General features: G+C 44.9%; 1 protein-coding gene across 1 annotated transcript in view; it reads left to right on the plus strand.

Moving 5' to 3' along the window:
- MCCC2 (methylcrotonyl-CoA carboxylase subunit 2) overlaps positions 1 to 18613 on the plus strand; it is a 71681-nt gene that overhangs the window by 38492 nt on the left and 14576 nt on the right. Inside the window, exons 9-12 of the mRNA XM_083151885.1 lie at positions 2004 to 2103; positions 9716 to 9811; positions 16739 to 16811; positions 17484 to 17560. Coding sequence (XP_083008011.1) covers positions 2004 to 2103; positions 9716 to 9811; positions 16739 to 16811; positions 17484 to 17560 — 346 coding nt within the window. The remainder of the gene's footprint in view (positions 1 to 2003; positions 2104 to 9715; positions 9812 to 16738; positions 16812 to 17483; positions 17561 to 18613) is intronic.

Consider the following 18613-nt stretch of genomic DNA (forward strand, 5'->3'; position numbering starts at 1 on the left):
GGGGGGGTGTGACGCAAATCGCCACAAGAAAAAATCAACACAGAAAGGTCAACACATGTAAATGTTGACATAAGTGTGGCACTTCATTGGTGTCCATGTCGACACATGAGAATGAATATGAAAATATTCAAAAAATGAAAAAAAAACTTCAAAAACTCATGTCAACCTTTTTCATTGTCGACCATAGCCATGTCAGTGTTTTCCATGTGCAATTTAATTCTGGAGCTGCCGCGAATCACGGGGGGTGCCGCGAATTGCGGGAGGGGGGGGTCGCGGGGTTGGGTGCCGCGAATCGCGGGAGGGCGGGGTTCACAGGGGTTCCGGTGGGGGGTTGCCGCGAATTGCGGGAGAGCGGGGTTCATGGGGGTTCCGGTGGGGGGTTGCCGCGAATTGCGGGAGTGGGGGGGTCGCAGGGGGGTGCCGGGGTGCCGCGAATCGCCGGAGGGGGGGTTGCGGGGGGTGTGACGCGAATCGCCACAAGAAAAAATCAACACAGAAAGGTCAACACATGTAAATGTTGACATAAGTGTGCCACTTCATTGGTGTCCATGTCGACACATGACAATGAATATGAAAAAATTTAAAAAATTAAAAATAAATCTTCAAAAACTCATGTCAACCTTTTTCATTGTCGACCATAGCCATGTCAGTGTTTTGCATGTGCCATTTAATCCTGGGGCTGCTGCGAATTGCGGGGGGGGGGGGCGCGAATCGCGGGAGGGGGGTGCCGCCAATCGTGCAAGGGGGGGTCGCGGGGGGGTTCTTTTTGCCGCGAATCGCGGGTGGGGGGGGTCACGGGGGAGGGTTTGCCGCGATTCGCGGGAGGGGGGGGTCGCGGGGTGGTGGTTATGCCGCGAATTGCGGGAGGGGTCGTGGGGGGGTTCTTTTTGCAGCGAATCGCGGGAGGGGGGGTCGCGGGGGTGTTTTTGCTGCGAATCGCGGTAGGGGGGGTCGCGGGGAGCGGGTGTTTTTGCCGCGAATCGTGGGAGGGGGGGCGCGGGGGGGGTTTTGCCGCAAATCGCGGGAGGGGGGCGCTCACCTGGTGGCTGTGGAGTAGCAGTGCTGGGCAACATGGGAAGGCAGTGGGTGTCTGGCACTGTCTGTGGGCTCACTGGGCTGGTTCTCTGTCACATACCTCCCAACATGACCCTCTCCAGGAGGGACACAATGCTCTGTTTCTAGACTTCCCCTTAATGTATGATTGCCATCACCTGTATTAAACAGGTTAATTTCTCAGAAAGGTGTTCAGCACAGATGAAGGCAATCACACATTAAGAGGAAAGTCCAGGAACAGAGCGTTATAGACACAGACACCCACTTTGAGTGACAGATGTAGCCAAATATATAGGAGATATATATATATATATATATATATATATATATGTTACTCCTCAACTGTTAGTCTACTTACAGTTGTCACACCCATGATTATATTTTATATTTTTATCTATGAATATGTATCTATCGATGTATTTAATGCTAGCGCTGCTCTTCACCTCCATGATGCTGCCATTGGTCACTGGAGAGCGCCCGACGGAGCTCCGTTCGAAACCTACACCCTTATGTGCTCTGCACCCTCACCATTTACTGCCACTATATACACACTGCGCCCCCATAGCCCATCCCTGGACTCAACAAGTCGCAGCAGGAAACCGATACAGGAACCACCAGACAGTCCTGCAGAGCTCAGAGCTGAGGCATCGGTACATGTCTGGCCACTTACTGGTTGTGGGGGAGGGCAAATCAGTCTGAAGGGAAGGGGTGAGACCCTGTGTGCGATGACTGTTAGGTCAGTGCCGGGTGCGGCAGGTGATGTTGATGAGAAGAAGGATTTTTAACTACTTCAATATAACTCAATAACAGTTTTTTTTTTTGTTTTTTTTAAGTGTTCAGAATGTTCTATAAACATCTGCTACAACTACAATAAAATGTTTTTTTTTTTCGTTTTTTAATTGATCACAATTGGAAGTTTTTGAATTGAACATTATTTTTGTTTCAACCAGAAAGTCTGGTGTCACCGATCACTTCGCACTAGATGACAACCACGCCCTACACCTGGCTCGCAAATCCGTAAGAAGCTTGAACTATAAAAAGAAGATAAATGTAAGTTGTAGATGTCCTGTACATGCTTTAGTTGTAACCTTTAGAGGCCGGTGTTTTGTTAAAGTAACTATGATTGTTTTTAGGTGATAAGTGAGTTTTATATTTTACAAATATTAGAGCTATTAACTAGACTTTTGTACAAAGTTACATAACAAAACTTGTTGGACACAGTCTAAATCTTCATATTCTATTTTATTGTAATATATTCATCTTCTTTCTATTCTATTGTAACCTGTTGCTCAATTTTGACATTTAATTAATTTTATCTATATTTTCTCCAACATTGTATTTCATTTTACTCATTCACTATTATTTTCTCTTATCTTTGCCACACATTTATTGCACTCTGTTTCCCTCTTCACGCCTGCTCACATTTGCCTCACTTCTGACCTTCTCTGTTCCCTTTATCCTTTCACTTGTTGTTTCATACTTAATTGGATTACTCAATCAACCTGATTTTACCCACTTGTCTCCTCTCTGACAGTAGTTTCTTGCCTGTTACCTTCTCTCTCACTCTGTTTTCTACCACATCCTCGCAAATCTACTACAGACGCCGTCTGTCCCCCCAAATCCCTCTGTCTGCTTTCACTAACCTACCCTCTCACCTCTGGTCCTCATGGCTGTTAATCTCTCAACTTCACTTTCTCCAACCGCTCCTAACCCCCCCCCCCCCCCATCCCACACCTATCCTGACCACTCGCCCCCGCACCCCCACCCTCCCAACGACCCCCCCTCGCTTCTGCAATCCAAAAAACTTATCCACATAAATACACAACCCACCCCCCCTCTTTCCTGTGCACTATGGAATGCCAGATCCATCTGCAAAAAACTCCCTGCCATCCATGACCTATTCATCTCTAGAGCATTCCACCTCCTTGCTATCACCGAGACCTGGCTCTCCACCTCTGATTCTGTCTCTCCAGCTGCTCTCTCCCACGGTGGCCTTTCTTTCTCTCACACTCCCAGGCCTGACGGTCGCCAAGGTGGCGGCGTGGGTTTTCTCCTCTCAGCCTCATGCACCTACAGTGTCATTCACCCTGAACCCTCTCTCCTTTTCTCCTCCTTTGAGTCTCACTCTATCCGTCTATACTACCCCTACCACCTCCGTGTCGCTGCAATCTACCGCCCCCCCTGGCCCTATCTCCCAATTTCTTGACAACTTCGCCGCCTGGCTTCCACACTTCCTCTCCTCTGACCTGCCATCTGTCATTCTTGGTGACTTTAACATCCCCTTGGATAACCCCGCTGATCCTGGCACCTCCAAACTCCTCTCTCTCTGCTCCTCTCTTGGCCTATCTCAGTGGACTACCTCTCCCACCCACATCCAAGGACACTCCCTCGATCTCGTCTTCTCTCGCTCTTGTTCCCTTACTGACTACACTATCTCTGCTTTTCCTCTTTCTGACCATCACCTCATCTCCTTCTCCCTCACTGCTTCCACCTCTCCCACCCCCCCTCCCAAGCGCATTGTCTCACGGCATAACGTCAACACACTTGATCTTGCTGCCTTCTCAAACACGCTGTGTCCTCTTCTCGCCCCAATCGCCCTCATGTCCTGCCCGAACCTCGCCACCTCCCTCTATAATGAATCCCTATCTTCGGCATTGGACTCTGCCTGCCCTCCCTCCTCTATTCCCCCTTCGATGCTTCAACCCCCAACCGTGGCACTCGCCTATCACCCGATTCCTTAAAAAGTGCTCTTGCACTGCTGAGTGCTTCTGGAAGAAATCACGCTCCCTTGCGGATTATCTCCATTTCACATTCATTCTTTCCTCCTTCAGCTGTGCCCTTGCTCTGGCCAAGGAATTCTACTTTAAGTCCCTTATCCTTTCCCAATCATCCAATCCCCGCAGGCTCTTCGCCACCTTCAATTCCTTGCTCTCCTTCCCTCCTCCAGCTCTTCCATCCTCCATCGTAGCCGCTGATTTTGCTACCTACTTTTCAACCAAAATCTCCTCTCTCAGGACTGCCATCACTGCTGCCATGACCTCACCCTCTCCCTCCTCCCCTCCTACATCTCCACTCCCCTCCTTCCAACCCCTGTCCTCATTTTACCCCACCACTGCTGCTGAAGTCCACTCTATCCTTCAATCCGCTTCTCCCTTCACCTGCCCGCTCGATCCTATCCCCTCCAATATTATCCGTCGTCTCAGTCCGTCAGTCTGCTCTCACCTGGCTCACCTCTTTAATCTTTCCCTATCCTCTGGGATCTTCCCTTCCTCCTTCAAACACGCTCTTGTCTCCCCAATTCTCAAAAAAACAAATCTGGACCCAAACTCTCCATCCAACTACAGGCCCATCTCCCTCCTCCCTTTTGCCTCCAAGCTCCTAGAACGTCTGACCTATAATCGTCTCCTAAGCCACCTTACTGCTAACTCCATTCTAGACCGCCTCCAATCCGGGTTCTGCCCTTTACATTCCACTGAAACTGCCCTGACCAAAGTCACTAACGATTTACTACCGACTAAATCCAAAGGCCTCTTCTCTATCCTCATCCAGCTTGATCTGTCGGCAGCCTTTGACACTGTCGACCCACCCTCTCCTGCTCAACACCCTCCGCTCCTTGGCATCACTGGCACGGTCTTCTCCTGGTTCACCTCATACCTCTCCGATCGCTCCTTCTCCGTCTCCACTCCAAGCTCCTCCTCTCCTACTACCCCGCAGCCAGTCGGTGTTCCCCAAGGGTCAGTCCTTGGCCCTCTCCTCTTCTCCCTCTACACCACCTCTCTGGGCACCCTCATCAGCTCCTATGGTTTTCATTACCACCTTTATGCTGATGATACCCTAATCTATCTCTCCTCCCCCGACCTATCCCCATCACTCCTGTCCAAGGTCTCCGAATGCCTCACGGCCATCTCAGCCTGGGTGACCCAACGCTTCCTGAAACTAAACATGGCTAAAACTGAACTTCTAATCTTCCATCCCCCGAACATCCCCTCTTCTCCCACTATCTCCATCAGCATTGGTGAAACCGAGATAACCTCCACCGACCAAACGCGCTGCCTCGGTGTCATCATTGTCTCCTCCCTCTCTTTCACCCCCCACATTCGAGCTCTCACAGTCTTGCCGCTTTCACCTACGCAACATCTCACGCATCAGACCATTCCTCTCCACTGACGCGACCAAAATTCTCATTCACTCTCTTGTCATCTCCCGCCTGGACTACTGCAACATCCTGGATCCTGGATATTGTGGCTATTACAGAGACATGGTGCAATGAAAGTCATGACTGGGACATAGCTATACCAGGATATACTTTATTTAGGAAGGACAGAACTGGAAAAATTGGAGGAGGGGTTGCAATATATGTGAAAAAATATATAAAGACTACCTTAATACAAAGTATTGAAGAAAAAACGGAGGCCCTTTGGGTGACCATAGAAACAGGGGAGAAGGCGATTCTTCGTATAGGGGTGATCTACAGACCACCAGTTCAGGAAGAGGAACTAGACAAGAGCCTATTGCAGGACATCAATAAAATGGCATTAAAAGGAGAGGTGATAATCATGGGAGACTTTAATCTACCTGATGTAAACTGGGAGCTGCCTGTTGCAAGTTCCACCAGAAGTAGGGACATGCTGAATTCCTTGCAAGGAGCATCCCTCCAGCAATTGGTGAGGGAGACCACTCGTAAGGACGCAATATTAGACTTAATACTTACAAATGGTGACAGAATATCTGACATAAATGTGGGTGAAAATCTGGGATCCAGTGACCATCAAGCAGTATGGTTCAAAATAAAGACTGACTCATCGCACACAAAAACAAAGGTGTTAGATTTTAGGAAGGCTGATTTTGTAGAGATGGGAAACTCTGTAAGGGATTCTTTGGCAGAGTGGAAGAACTTGGAAGGAGTGCAGGATAAGTGGGAAAAATTAAAAAGTGCAATTCTAAAAGCAACAGAACTTTGTGTCAAAAGAGTTAGGAAAAACACAAGAAAAAGAAAGCCATTGTGGTTTGCAAAAGAAGTAGCAAGTATTGTGAAAGCAAAAAAGTTGGCCTTTAAGAAATTTAAGCAGACGCAGAAGAATGAGGACAAAGAGGTGTATCTTGTTAGACAGAAGGAGGCTAAGAAGGTAATCAGATGTGCAAAAGCACAGGCTGAAGAGAAAATGGCCCAGTCAGTGGGTAAAGGGGGGAAAACTTTTTTTAGGTATATAAGTGAAAGGAGAAAAACAAAAAGTGGAATAATTAGACTGAAGACAGAGAGTGGAAGTTTTCTTGAGGGGGACAATGTAATAGCAGATAATATTAATAATTATTTCTGCTCAGTATTCACTGCTGAAAGAGAGGGGAAGGGGCCACAGTTAAGTTGCAAGTATAGTCAGAAAACTGAAGGAGAGACAAGTACATTTACAGAGGAGAAGGTCCTCACAGAACTCTCAAAACTGAAAGTGGATAAATCAATGGGGCCAGATGGGATACATCCAAGGATACTAAAAGAGCTTAAAGGGGAGCTGGTAAAACCAATAACAGAATTATTCAACCAGTCACTAGCTACTGGAGTAATCCCAGAGGACTGTAAAACAGCGAATGTAGTCCTACTGCACAAAAGTGGAAGCAAGGAAGAGGTAAGCAACTATCGACCAGTGAGCCTTACATCAGTAGTAGGGAAATTGATGGAAACATTCTTAAAACAAAGAGTTGTAGAATATCTCAAAACCAGCAATTTACAGGATCCAAAACAGCATGGGTTTACTGGGGGAAGATCATGTCAAACAAATCTTATTGACTTTTTTGACTGGGTGACTAAAGTAATAGATCAAGGTGGGGCTGTAGATGTAGCTTATCTAGACTTTAGTAAAGCTTTTGACACTGTCCCACATCGCAGACTGTTAAATAAACTTGAAAGCTTGGGATTGGATTCTAAGATAGTTGAATGGATAAGAGCGTGGTTGCAGGACAGAAAACAGAGAGTTGTAGTAAACGGAGTACAGTCAAAGGAGGGAAAGGTTACAAGTGGAGTACCCCAGGGATCTGTACTTGGACCGGTGCTTTTTAATATCTTTATTGGTGATATTGCAAATGGAATTGAGGGTAAAATGTGCCTTTTTGCAGATGACACAAAGGTATGCAACAGGGTAGACACACCAGGAGGGGTAAAACAAATGATTGAGGATCTAGGCAGATTAGAGAAATGGTCAAGAGAATGGCAACTACAGTTTAATGCCAAAAAATGCTAAATCATGCACTTGGGTCTCAGAAATCCAAAGACTCAATATAGTATAAATGGCACTATAATGGAAACTACAGAGGAAGAGAGGGATCTAGGTGTCACTATTTCAGGGGACTTAAAAGCAGGTAGGCAATGTAACAAAGCAATGAAGAAGGCAAGTCAGATGCTTGGTTGCATAGGGAGAGGTATCAGCAGTAGAAAGAAAGAAGTAATAATGCCACTGTATAGGCCATTGGTACGACCTCACCTAGAGTATTGTGTTCAGTTCTGGAGGCCATATCTCCAGAAGGATATAAATACATTAGAGACTGTACAAAGAAGAGCAACTAAAATGGTGCATGGCCTACATCACAAAACGTACCAGGAAAGACTAAAAGATCTTAATATGTATACTTTAGAGCAGATAAGGGAAAGGGGGGACATGATAGAAACTTTCAAATATATCAAGGGCTTTAACAAGGTACAGGTGGGAGACATTCTTCACAGGAAGAGGAGCAACAGAACACGAGGACATGCACTGAAACTAGAGGGAGGAAGATTCAGGGGAAATGTGAGGAAGAATTTTTTCACAGAAAGAGTAGTAGATAAGTGGAATAGCCTCCCAACAGAGGTGGTAGACACAAATACAGTAGTACAATTTAAACATGCTTGGGATAAGCATATTGATATCCTTACATAAAAATAAGGATCAAATATGGTTTGAGGTAACATGTTTAAAAAAAGGGGCAGACTAGATGGGCCAAGTGGTTCTTATCTGCCGTCAAATTCTATGTTTCTATCCTTCTCTCTGGGCTACCTCTCACCCGCTTCGCACCTCTCCAAACCATTCTTAACGCTGCTGCTAGGCTCATCTTCCTCTCCCGCCACTCTACCGCCGCCTCCCCCCTCTGTCTATCTCTTCACTGGCTCCCCATTCCTTTCCGAGTTCTCTTTAAACTCCTCACCACCACCTACAAGGCTCTCTCCTCCTCCACCGCTCCTTACCTCTCTTCACTGATCTCTATTCACACTCCCTCCCGTCCTCTTCGCTCCATCGCTGACCGCCGACTGACCTCTCACCTAATCACCTCCTCCCACTCCCGTGTCCAAGACTTATCTTGCGCTGCCCCCCTGCACTGGAACAACCTCCCACCACCCATCAGGCTTTCTGATTCCCTTACCTCCTTCAAACGCTCCCTCAAAACCCACTTTTTTCGACTAGCCTATCCCTCCTCCTAACCTTTTTTGATCCTCCTATCCTGCCTCCGTTCCCCTCCGTTCCTACTTATCCTGTTTTTCGTTCGTCCACCCACCTATTTTTAGTATGTTAACTCTTATGAGTAGGGTCCTCCTGCCTCACCTGTCCTCCTTTCCTGTTCTTCTCTTCCTCTGCTTCATCTTCAGTCTCCTCGACAATTTTGACACCTACTTCTCAACTGATGCTGATTTTATTTCTACCAGCTATACCCCTATTTATACTGTATTTTTCAACGGGATGCGGTCATTTGGTCGAATGCATTATGGTCGAATGTCATTACATCGAATCCATTAGGTCGAATTGCTAAAAGGTCGACATGATTCTAGGTCGACATGGGAAAAGGTCGAAATGATTCTAGGTCGACAAGGTCATTAGGTCGACAAGGTCATTAGTTCGACATTGTCTAGGTCGACATTCACAAAGTCGACATGGGGTTTTTCACTGTTTTTTGAGCCGACATGTGCTGACAGGCGGTATTTCATGCCCTACCATCCACTAGGGCGTGGTGGGAGAATAAAATAGTGTGCCGAGCGTAGCGAGGCACCGTGCCCGACGCATTGCGAGCGATGCGAGGGGATGCAGTGCACTTTAAACTGTGTCCATGTCGACTGTGTTGACATTCAGGTAAAAAAACAGTGAAAAACCCCATGTCGACTTTGTGAATGTCGACCTAGACAATGTCGAACTAATGACCTTGTCGAACTAATGACCTTGTCGACCTAATGACCTGTCGAACTAATGACCTTTCGACCTAGAATCATTTCAACCTTTTCCCATGTCGACCTAGAATCATGTCGACCTTTTAGCAATTCGACCTAATGGATTCGATGTAATGACATTCGACCATAATGCATTCGACCAAACGATCCCAACCCTTTTCAACACACCCTGTATGTTACCTTGTCATTTGTTTTTTGTTTGTTATGTACGGCGCTGCGGACACTTTGCGGCGCCTTATAAATAAACGTACTACTACTACTACTTGGTAAATATGGGCTTTCCCCTATGTATGTGGAATTATACTAGTGTGTAATCTTCTTTTTTTTGGGGTTAAAGGTAGAATTATTCTGGCATATGTTTCTTGAGTAATAACTGCTGTGCCCCTTATATAGATACATTATTACAGACCTGCATTACTAGTGAGTTTTTTAATTTTTTTTTATATTCTAATCCTGTTTTTTACATTGAAACAAATGTAGGTAACAATAGAAACTCCCGAAGATCCACTTTTTCCAGCTGATGAACTTTATGGAGTTGTTGGTGACAATTTAAAAAAGAATTTTGATGTCCGAGAGGTAGGAACTGTCAATTCATGTAATGCAATTGGTTCCATTGAATATATCGCAGTACAATATATTTATTTTGAATAAAATGTAATCTATACAGTGAAGCTGGTTAAATATTTGTGTGTACTGGAGAATATAAGTATAGATGTGTCCTTTACATCTGGAGTATTTTTCCTGCTACCGTTTCCTTCATTGTATGAATTTTTCTTCAATTTCTCCTCTTAGATCATTATCCTATTAGCCCCGATGCCGCTTTGGTCTATTAAACGGCCAAACATCACGATTATTCGCCAATTGCCATTTTCGTGGTATCTAATTAGCAAACTTGGTACTTGTGTATTTTCACGGTGCCCGGCTACGCTACGTTTTCAGCATAGGCTAAGCTACGCTGTCAGTGTAGCCCAATGGCTGCCTAGTGTAGTTAGCGTAGTGACTCCGCGGCAGCCCGGCTCTGTCCCCGGTGTCCATGGCTCTGTCCCCGGTGTCCATGGCAAGCCTAGTGAGCGCCTCTCACACAGCGCCGGTAACAGCCAGATCCCCTGCGCTGGCGGACGCCGGCATAGAGGTGATCATGCGGGCGCCGGCGGAGAGGCGAGCAGGTCCGCTCCACCTCGATGAAAACCCGCTACTCTCATCCCCTTGCTAGCATATGAGGGGATGTGTACAATAACACATCCCATTGCATGCGGCCAAATCATTCGCTGGTCACCGAATAAGTCGGTGGAAAGAAGTCCTTTTTTTTTTAATATATTTCTGCCACAGATCGCCGAATAGGGAGCAGGTGCTGACATCATGTGATAAAGCTATTGTATCAACCCGATCACCTAATGTAAGGCCAACAATATCCGGATGTGCACGCATTAGGCAAGCCAACAGCTCTATGGCCAAGGCAAAAAGGGCTGGGTATAAAGGGCACCCCTGTCTAGTACCCCTGGACAAGGAGAATGGGGTTAAACAGAGACAATTTTTCAATGTTTCGCCTTATATTGATGCTGAGGGATACTGGATAATGGGGATTTGCTGGTGCTATAGCAGTTGGCATGTAAACATAACAAATATCCCTTTAAGCCAGTGGTTGCCAACCCTGGTCTTAAGTGCCCACAACAGTTCAGGTTTTCCAGGTCACCTGTCGATTTTGAAAAAGTGTTGGTTGGTGATGCAAAGTGCACCAGCTGGATGACTTAGAAAACCTAAACTGTAAGGCTTGGGCCATACATAGCAGTCAAGCAGGTCCCATTCAACAGGACCCACTTGGCCGGAAGGAGGCTGTGTGGCGTCACAGGACAGGATCTTGCCACTGATGACCAGATTTCGAGTAGTACACAGTGCGTCACATGTATGTGTTTCCCCTAAAATCCAATCGTCCCACAATCTTGTTCAACCGCAACATGCTGCAGTTGGACCCGGTGGCTGTGTCCCCGCCACGTATATGTGTGAATGGCTGCATAGGAGCCTGTGTGCAGGTTCCTTCTGGCTAAGTGGGGTCCTGATTAATTGGACACGCTGTACTGCAATGTGTGGCCCCAACCTTGGGGGTACTTGAGGACTGAGGATGGGAACCACTGCTTTAAGCCTAAGCTGCTCCACTCTGCATCTTCCAACAGGCCAGTGTGGAGGAGGGCATGTTTTTTTGGACTTTACCTGGCACTGTGGGGGCATACCTGGCACTGTGGGGGCATACCTGGCACTGTGGGGGCATACCTGGCACTATTGGGGACATATGTGTATCTGGCACTATTGGGGACATATGTGTATCTGACACTATTGGTGGCATACAGTATGTGTATCTGGCACTATTTTGGCATATGTATATCTGGCACTGCACTATTGGGGGCAAATGTTTATCACACCCCCATTTTCATTGGATGCACCATGTGGCTACACCCATTTTTTGGCACGTGTCTACAGCACGCGCACACAGTACAGTGTGGTATAATGTGTCAGGGGGATTACAGTGTGTGGCATAATGTGTAAAGGGAATTATTTAGTTATTAGGCAGATTTTTATTTAATTTTAATTTTAGTAGCTCTTTGGGTGGCTTATTTTGCCGCAAGTAGCTCACACTTCAAAAAAAGGTTGGAGACCACTGCACTAGATTATTCTCCCCCAGCACCACCATTATAGTTAACTATATTGGCCGCCATGGGAATCGCTAAGTGTGTTCCCATCTGAAGTAATGAAACCTCCCCTGTACTCTTACGTGCACTATCTAGCTTTTGAATGTTTGTTCCTTCCTCTGTGAGAATCTGAAGCTTCCACAGGTAGCTTACTTGACACCCTACTGTGTAAGATTATTACTGTACTACTGTATTTACCTATTATTGCATTATAAAAATGCCATTCACTAGTGTTTAAGAACGTGATTAGCCATGCAGGAAAATATTCATAGGTAATACATTAATTTTATATATTATGTATAACAGACTGTGAAAACTATTGAAACCCTTAACTGTGAACGAACGTCACTCCTTGATGCAATTCCAACACGGGCAGGCTTATATGAAAATGATTAAACCGGAAATATATCCTGACGTCCCTTGGTGTCATTTAGGATTAATTTGCACATGAACTCTCTGCAGACACACATTGTACCACATACCAGGTTTTCTCCACATGTCCCTGCTGCCGGGAGGGCACCACAGACCCATTATGTTATCACCTCTGTCTGCCCCCTGGTGGATCGCTTTTGAACAGATGAAACAGTTGTCAGTGTTTCAAAGCTTTGTAGATTCATACGTCACACTTTTCTATTAGGTTATTGTATGTATGGCCTGGGGGTGATTATTTCTATTAATGTCACTGAGCCGTTAATTTTATTTCTCAGCACTCGCTGACACTGATAATTACAGTCTTTCCAATGGGGGGGGGGGGGGGGGGGGGAGCAGTGGCTGTGTCTTCACAGTTAAGATGACTTCAAAGTCATCCCTGTGAACAGTGAAGACATCAATGCTCAAGTATGTGTGGGATATATTATCCGGGATGTTTTGGACCATATTTCCACATTCTGGTATAAACTCACATTTAGTCCATTTGATTCCAAAATAGTCCCATTCTCATTGACCTGATCTCCTTTCCATCTACCTCCTTGTTTATCAGGGTTTCTCACAGTGACTGGGGGAGGTGACGCTTGGTGAATATGTATGTGCTTATGATCCCGTTACTTGGTTAAAAGAAATATCCACAATGAAACATTGGTCATTTGATGTTCTGAAAGTGTGTAATTTACTGACTAATCAATTAGTCACTCCGACACTTTCTGGAAATTGCTCGTTACTACGCAGAGTAATGGCAACATTCTAATGTTTTGTGCTGTTAAAGTACATAAATCTGTCTTTCTAGAAATAGTTAAATCTTTTATCATGATGTTTCTGAGTAATGAAACCTCAGAACCCAACTCTGCTCTATCTGCTCCTTTCAAAGTGACTGGAAAACATAACTGTAATGTCAACACATGCGGCTGTGCGGCTTATGGACCAACATTTTAATTGCTCAGTCAACACCGTCGGTACCCAAAACACTTTGATCCCCCCTTTAACAATGTATTGGGGAATAAGGCACATCATGGTTCACTAATCAGAGAATTCATGATGGACTGCAAGCAGAAAGCCTCCGCCTGTACAAAAAGAAAATCTGCCCCTCCATTGCTGCTTGTCCCCATTATTTGGATCTTCCCTGCAGAGCCTTATTAAAACACCATGTTCTCTAGGCAAGATACCTCTCCCCTCCTTCACCTGTTTTGATGTCCCCATCAAAATGTATTCCCCCGCATCTATCCAATGTGTTATATATTACTGACTAAAGCTGCATACACAGTAAAAGATAAAGTGAAATCTATAGTTCAGAAAGGCCTTCAGAATGTTGTTAACCATGATCTATCTCAACCGGACATGCCGGTCAATTTGACAATATAGACAAACGACCTGCATGTTTAGCATGCCCCGTGATGTCACTGAACAAGATCGGCGGCTGATATTCGTTGTGGACGCATAATATCGACACCGGCCCCCATTGCCTAGTGCACAGTTTCTCAAAGTTGGTCCTCAGGACCCCACACAGTGCATGTTTTGCAAGGGCTCCTCACAGAATCAAGTGAAACAATTAGCTCCACCTGTGGATCTTTTAAAATGTGTCAGTCATTAATCAGCACACCTGTTGGTCGACCTGGAAAACGTGAACGGTGTGGGGTCCTGAGGACCGAGTTTGAGAACCACTGGACTAGTGTGTATGAGGCTCTTTTACTTAGTCTGGAGCAGGTGCGAGCAACCACCAAACATGGGGATTAATTCCGCATGGATCGCTAATCAGATAATTCGCAGAACAAGCGATTATCGATAGACATGCACAGCTTTTGCAAGGTGCATTTACTTGATCAAATAGCGGAAAAGTGTCCGTACGCATAGAAGTAGTCGCAGGTTGATTGACAGGAAGCCAGCGTTTTGGAAGCTGTAGACTGGTGCAGATGGAAGAACCTGTTTAATGGTCCAGTTTTTGCAAATGGTTTGCTCTATGCGATGCATTCACCCTTTTGCAAGGTGTAATCGCTTGTTATGCGGATTTTCTTTTTGTATAGGCATTGCCTTTCTGCTCGCAGACCATTAGGAATTATTTGATTAGGGAATCATGCTGAATTAGGCCCATGGTAGTGTGTGTGCGTGGTGCGCAACCAATCAGCAGCTGACACGGGGTGGTCAAACCCCAAGAAATTTAGAGAATAAAAATGGAAAGTGTCAGCGCTGGCTAAACCAAATGAATGGAGCAGACGGTTCTCAAAAAATATAACAATTTATTAATACAATGATACACAATAATATAAAACATAAAAGGGTGGGTTAAAAGGTGTGAATCAATAGGACTAAAGTGTCCAATTTTTCTTTTAAAAAGAATATCACCGGGATATTTAAAGATATAGGCACTTAATGACTGACGGGTATGTTACCATCCTGGGTGGTCTGGTAGTTTGATGGGTCCAGACTGGTGATAGATTGTGTCCTTGGATGTCCTATGGTTTCAAGGACTCACGGTTCCCACTATTGCTGATTGCCTCTGATTTTGCTGGATGAAATTAGGGATCAAGCTGTTTTCCCAATGCAAAAGTCCAGTATTGATAAGAGGTAGAATCTGTGGGTGGATCGGACAGGTCACCAAATCGTCAAGGATGGGGTCAGTCGGCCAGGATCATGGATATCTCAATGCGTTTCCCCGGAAGATTTGTACATCCGGCTTCTTCAGGAGCAAGTGTGAAGTGCCTATATCTTTAAATATCCCGGTGATACTCTTTTTAAAAGAAAAATTGGACACTTTAGTCCTATTGATTCACACCTTTTAACCCACCCTTTTATGTTTTATATTATTGTGTATCATTGTATTAATAAATTGTTATATTTTTTGAGAACCGTCTGCTCCATTCATTTGGTTTAGCCAGCGCTGACACTTTCCATTTTTAGGCCCATGGTGTGCCTTCTTCCCCTATAAATTCCTAGATAGCTGCTCTGCTGTGCAAAAGGCAGCTGCACGGGTGAGACCACGACCTCTTAGTGGTATAGGTGATAGATTTGCACTACCATGAGGTACAAGAGGGCTGTCCCATTTCACTCCTTTTTTTAATTGAACCCTCTCCTTCATATATCTCTCTCCTTTGATTGCGTTGCCTATTTTCTCAATTGTAAATATGTAATAATTCAGCGTATTGTAACATTATTATCCTTTTATTTATATGGTGCCAAAATAGATCTGCAGCACCCAATTACAGAGCACATAAACAAATAAGCCAAACGGTGACTTACATTTGCATACAATAGAGGACAAGTACAGGGTATATAACCATGACTTATATTTGAAACCTTGTGACTTAAATATGTGTGTAACTTTTACTGTTTTTTAAAAAGTTATTAAATAAACAAAAGAAAATGGTCTTCTGATTCTGTGTGGTTCGTCTCCTGAGGTTGCAGCAGTCACGATGACCTCCCCAACCAAAAGTTATTTGTTCATTCATCCATTACTAACCAGTGAAGTCAGAAAAGATAGAGAAAGGGGAATTCATTTTTAAACTGTTGTTTTTTGTTTGTATATCCCCGAAAAAGGTGTGTGCAACTAAACTTATCTTATAATTAAAAATTGCATTCCAGTTCTAAAGTAATTTGATGCTTTAACAATGATACGGGTGAGGGATCCTGCACAATATTTTCTGTATTTTACAGCTTAATACATATACAATCTGATTAGTAGCTGTTGTAATATTTGTCTGAGAAGATTACACTAATGGCCTACACACGTAGCAATTCAGGGGCATTTTGTAAGCGATCTCACTAGATTATCTCTCCGTGTGTCTGGGAATAGAGATGTGTCGCGCTGCACGTCGCTATTACCCGGCAATTAATATCCAGCATGCTGGATAAATCTAGTTAATCATCGGGCTAAGGGCCAGTGTTCTCAGCCCTGACAGATCGCCCAGCACACAGCGCTGACACATTGATCTAGCATCGTTCAGAACGCTCAGTAGTGTTGCTACGTGTGTAAGCCCCATAACGCTACAAAGGTCACACATAAATATGTAATAGTACGGAAGTGATGCTAATTTCATGCAGAGAAGGACCTGGGAAATTATATTTTATGGTAAATGTGTGTTAAGCAGAATTATACTTCATGGTAATTGCATCAATGCTTCTGATTCTGTGGAGGAGAAAACAGTGGTGTTCAGAATAATGAGACATAAATTTAGATTTCCAGGTGTGGACAGATGTAAGGCGCATCAACAGGAAGTATTATAGGATTGATAAGAGAATAATAATAATAAAGGAAATGGTTTATAAGTAACGGTAAGCAGGGCCTTGTTTTCACATTTACAGATGTGCGCAATGAATACCATTATAATGTACGCCTGTTTGTCCAATTGGCACTGTATTTGCAACTTTTACATATGCAGCATTTCTATTACAGGTCATTGCCAGGGTTGTGGATGGAAGCAAATTTGATGAGTTCAAGGCACTGTATGGAGATACGTTAGTAACAGGTATACAGTATGCACTTTATATTACATAACTCAGTACAGTTTTTAGACTTATGTATGTAGAATAACTATGTGTAAATGGAAAGGATCCCTATATTCTTACTAACCGCCCATCAAAAATTGGCACATTCACATTCTAATCTTGCGCTAGCATTTTTACCCCCTCCACTGCTGTATAAATAATAAATAATGATGAATATATAATTTGATCGCCCTAGTTGAGTTGCCGATTCCTAGGGTAGATCACTAGCAGATCCTAGTGACAGATCACTGAGTTGAGCAGTCGCTCCGTCCTGCCTCAGCAGTAAGTCATTGAGGGCTCATTCTCTACATATGGCAAATAACATTTTGGACAAATGGTCCCATAGATAGATTTGAGCATTATGACCTATTACTTGTCTGATTAAATTGGTGATCACAGCTGCTAGCCATCACCTTTTTTTCATTTTACTTTGCCTCTATTATTTTCACAAGTCTTTCCTTTAGTATGTTATTACTTCACCAATAGGTTGAGTATTGTGTAGCTGTAGACCACACTGTGCACTATTGTCAGTGATGTAGGGTTCTGTATGCAAACAAACAAAACCATCCAAAGTTTATAATTATCTCATTGCATTATATTTCTCTCTTTAATGTCACGGTTATTAAAATAATGCCTTTACTTTTATGTTGAAGGTTTTGCCAGAATATTTGGCTATCCAGTTGGGATTATTGGAAACAACGGTGTTCTTTTCTCAGAGTCTGCTAAAAAGGCAAGTACAGTACCGAGCAGGGAAATGTGCACTTTATGATTTTACGCCCCACTGCCTATGAGCACGGTTCAGTCTGCAACCTGTTTGTATTCTCCTTCACATTGTTAGTGCTTTCTGGACATATGTTTGCCACAGTGATGTAATGCATACCCCCATATTTAATTTAAACAAGTACAGAGAAAAAAGTCTTTAAACTTTGTTTCTACATAGTAATGAGACGAGTTAAATTGATTTGGTTAGGGCAGGCATGTCCAAAGTCAGGCCCGGGGGTCAATTGCGGCCCGTGCTGTCATTTCATGTGGCCCGCAGCCTCCAGCGGGAAGCGGGCAGAGCATCAGATGTGGGAAGCACAGCACAGGGCACTAAAGGTGGGACCCCGGTGAGCGCGCCTTTACCTTGCTGTCTGCTGCAGTGAGGAGGTGCCGGCCGCCACAGTGAGATGTGTTTGCCGTTTTACTCCTGCTGCTGCTGCAATCGTATATCACCCTACTCCACAATCACAGTGACAGCAGTGTTTGGGGAGGGGGGCAGTAAGGGGGAAGCTTGCTCCCGTAACATGCAGAGCGGAGGAGGGCAGACGCGGGAGCCCAAGCATCTCCTGTCCTTGCAGTGCCTGCTTTGCCTCTCGTTCCTCTGGCTCACACAAGGGGCTGGGAAACATACAGAGAAGGGAGGGGGCAGAGTGGGGGACATACATTGAAGGAGGGTCAGGCTGGGGGACATACAGTGAACGGAGGCAGTGATGGCCATTCAGAGAAGGGGGAGCAGGGGCAGGCTGGGGGACATACAGTGAATGGGGGCAGAGTGGAGTACATAGTGAATGGGGGGGTCATACAGTGAATGGAGGTCATACAGTGAAGGAGTGTCAGGCTTGGGGACATACAATGAATGGAGGCACTGATGGACATTAAGAGAAGCTGGCAGGCTGTGGACAGAGTGAATGGGTGCAGAGTGGGGAACATACAGTGAATGGTGGCAGGCTGGGGGAAATACAGTGAAGGGGGGCAGAGTGGGGGACCATTCTGATGTGATTAATGATTCAAAGAATGTCAG

Source organism: Crinia signifera, chromosome 1 (assembly GCF_055691185.1).
Source record: "Crinia signifera chromosome 1, ASM5569118v1, whole genome shotgun sequence".
In the NCBI taxonomy this organism is placed as follows: domain Eukaryota; kingdom Metazoa; phylum Chordata; class Amphibia; order Anura; family Myobatrachidae; genus Crinia; species Crinia signifera.